The 2500-nt window shown below is 61.6% G+C and overlaps 1 protein-coding gene across 1 annotated transcript in view; it reads right to left on the bottom strand.

The window, feature by feature from the left end:
- The window catches only part of EAH_00031270 (protein kinase, PfEST homolog, putative), a gene marked incomplete at both ends in the record, with an annotated part of 14803 nt that overhangs the window by 6668 nt on the left and 5635 nt on the right, over positions 1-2500 (bottom strand). The window contains one exon of the mRNA XM_013396103.1: positions 1-2500. This exon is cut by the window's left edge and continues 1408 nt beyond it; it is cut by the window's right edge and continues 4726 nt beyond it. Within this exon, the coding sequence (XP_013251557.1) occupies positions 1-2500 (2500 nt within the window).

The raw sequence follows: 2500 nt of genomic DNA, 5'->3' as shown, positions 1-2500 counted from the left end.
GCTGCAGCAGCACGCATGGGCCCGTCACTGTGCGCAGGCCTCGAATGATGCTGCTGCTGCTGCTGCTGTTGCTGCTGCTGCTGCTGCTGTTGTGATCCCGGGTGAAGGAGAGGAGCAGCACGGCGACGCTGCAGCAAGGACTGCGTTGCTGCCGTGTCATCTGCTGCAGCTGCTGCTGCAGCTGCTGCTGCCGAAGCAGCAGCACTTAAGTAGAAGGGAGAAGCTGCTGCGTCACCTGCAGCAGCGGAGGACGACTGTAAGGAATTGGCGCCTCCTCTATAATCTGCACGCTGCTGCTGCTGCTGCTGCTGCTGCTGCTGCTGCTGCTCCAGCTGCTGCCGCTGCGGTTGCTGACGATGCTGCTGCTGCTGCGGCTCCTGCTGCCGCGGCTGCTGCGGCGTTTTCTGCAGGAGCATCTGCTGCTGCTGCTGCTGCTGTTCAAGAGAAGCCACAAAACGTGAAAATCGGCTGCTGCTGCTGCTGCTGCTGCCGTGCTTCCTCCGGGCCCCCGTGCTGCCTCCACTGCTGCGCAGCGGCCTCACCCACTTTTCAGATGCAGCAGCAGCAGCAGCCGAAGCAGCAGCAGCAGCAGCAGCTGGCGTTGACATGGCTGCTTCGGGTGCAGACGCTCCAGGGGTTCTCGGCACCGCCGCTGCTGCTGATGCTGCTGCTGCTGCTGCTGCTACAGGCGAAGGAGGTTGCAGTGGAGTACAGCGGCCGCGCTTCCGCGGGGGCTCTGCCGCAGGAGCAGAAGCTGCTGCTGCTGCTTCTGTTGCTTCTGCATTAGGCGCTGCTGCAGCATCTTTGCCTTCAGTGACGCGCTTCTTCCTGTTGTCGTTGCTGCTGCTGCTGCCGCTGCTTTCCAGCGGTAGCTGCTGCTGCTGCTGTTCATTGTGCTCGCTGGCCGATTCAGCAGCAACTGCAGCACCAGCTTGCGCTGCAGGGCCTGCATCAGAGGATGCATCAGCGGAGGGGCACTGCGCTGCAGCAGCTGCTGCAGCAGCAGAAGCAGCAGCAGCAGCAGCGTCGGAGCCAGCGATCGCCGGAGAGGCAGCAGCAGATGCGTTGCCTTCCGGACGGCCGACTTCGTTCCCTGCTGCAGCAGCTGCTGCATGCTCCTGCTGCTGCTGCTGGAGCAGCAGGTGCTGCTGCTGCGGCTGCTGCTCCTGGTGCCGCTGAGGCTGCTCCTGCTGCTCCTCCTCCTTGTCCTGCAGCTGCTGCTGCTGCTGCTGCTGCTCCTGCATCTGCTGCTTCTGCTGTTGCTGCTCCTGATGCTGCTGCTGCTCCTGCATCTGCTGCTTCTGCTGTTGCTGCTCCTGATGCTGCTGCTGCTGCTGCTGCTTTTCCTGCTCGTCATTCTCCTTTGTCTTCTGATGCTGCTGCTGCGCTTGTTGCTGCACTTCCCGCTGCCGCTGGCGGCCTCGCTGCCGCTGCTGCTGTTGCTGCTGCTTTTCTTGTTGCTGCTTCAGCTCATTTTGCTGTTGATCCTGTTCATGTTGTAGATCCTGCTGCTGCTCTTGCTGCTGCTGCTGCTGCTCCTGCTGCTCCTGCTGCTCCTGCCCCTGGGAGTTCTGATGCACCTGCGAGTCTTTTGGCTGCTTGCGCTGCTGCTGCTGCGGTGGCTGTTGCTGCTGCTCCTGCTGCAGGTCTTGGTCCTGCGGTTGCTGCGGGATCTGCTGCTGCTGCTGCTCGTGTTGCTGCTCCTGCTGTTCCTGCTGCTGCCGCTGCAGTTGCTGCTGCTGCTGCAGTAGAGCTTTCTCCAGCTGCTGTGGCGGTTGCTGCTGATCTGTCTCGAGCGGCGAAGCTTGCTGCTGCTGCCGGTCTGGCTGCTCCAGCTGCTGCTGGTGGCCTTCCTGTTGCTGCTGCTGCGGCTGCGGGGAGCCTTGCTGCTCACTGATTTGTTGCTGCTGCTCCTGTTGCAGTTGCTGTTGCTGCTTCGTTGTTACCGCATTGAAGCCGCCGGCAGCAGCCTCATCAGCTGCTGCTGCTGCTGCTGTTGCTACTGCTTCCTTTCGTGGCTGCTGCTGCTTTGCCCGCCGCCGTCGCTTCTGCTGCTGCGTCGCGGCAGCAGATACAGCCTCAGCTGCTTCTGTTGCTGCAGTTGCATCTGTTGCTGCAGCTGCTGTTCCATCTGCTGCGGTTGCTGCTGCATCTGCTGCTGCTGTTGCATCTCCTGCAGCTGCTGGTGGTGCTGCTGCTGTATCTGATGCTGCTGTATCTGCTGCTGCTGCATCTGCGGCTTCATCTGCTGCCTTTGCTGCTCCCGTTGCTGCTCCTGCATCATCTGCAGCTGCAGTTGCTGCTGCAGTTGCTGCTGCAGTTGCTGCTGCAGTTTCATTTCTTCTGTCTGCTGCACGCCTATCTGCTGCAGTGGCAGACGAATCCTCTCCTTCTGTTGCTGCATCTGCTGCTGCTGCTGCTGCTACGCTTGCTGCTGCTACGTTTGTCGCTGCTGCGGTTGTTGCTGCTGCGGCTATAGCTGCTGCAGCTACTCCTGCTG

This window comes from Eimeria acervulina, genomic scaffold, assembly GCF_000499425.1.
Source record: "Eimeria acervulina Houghton genomic scaffold, Eah_scaff294, whole genome shotgun sequence".
Classification (NCBI taxonomy): Eukaryota; Apicomplexa; class Conoidasida; order Eucoccidiorida; family Eimeriidae; genus Eimeria; species Eimeria acervulina.
Note: the sequence above shows the minus strand (reverse complement) of the source record. Positions and strands in the feature narration are given on the sequence as shown.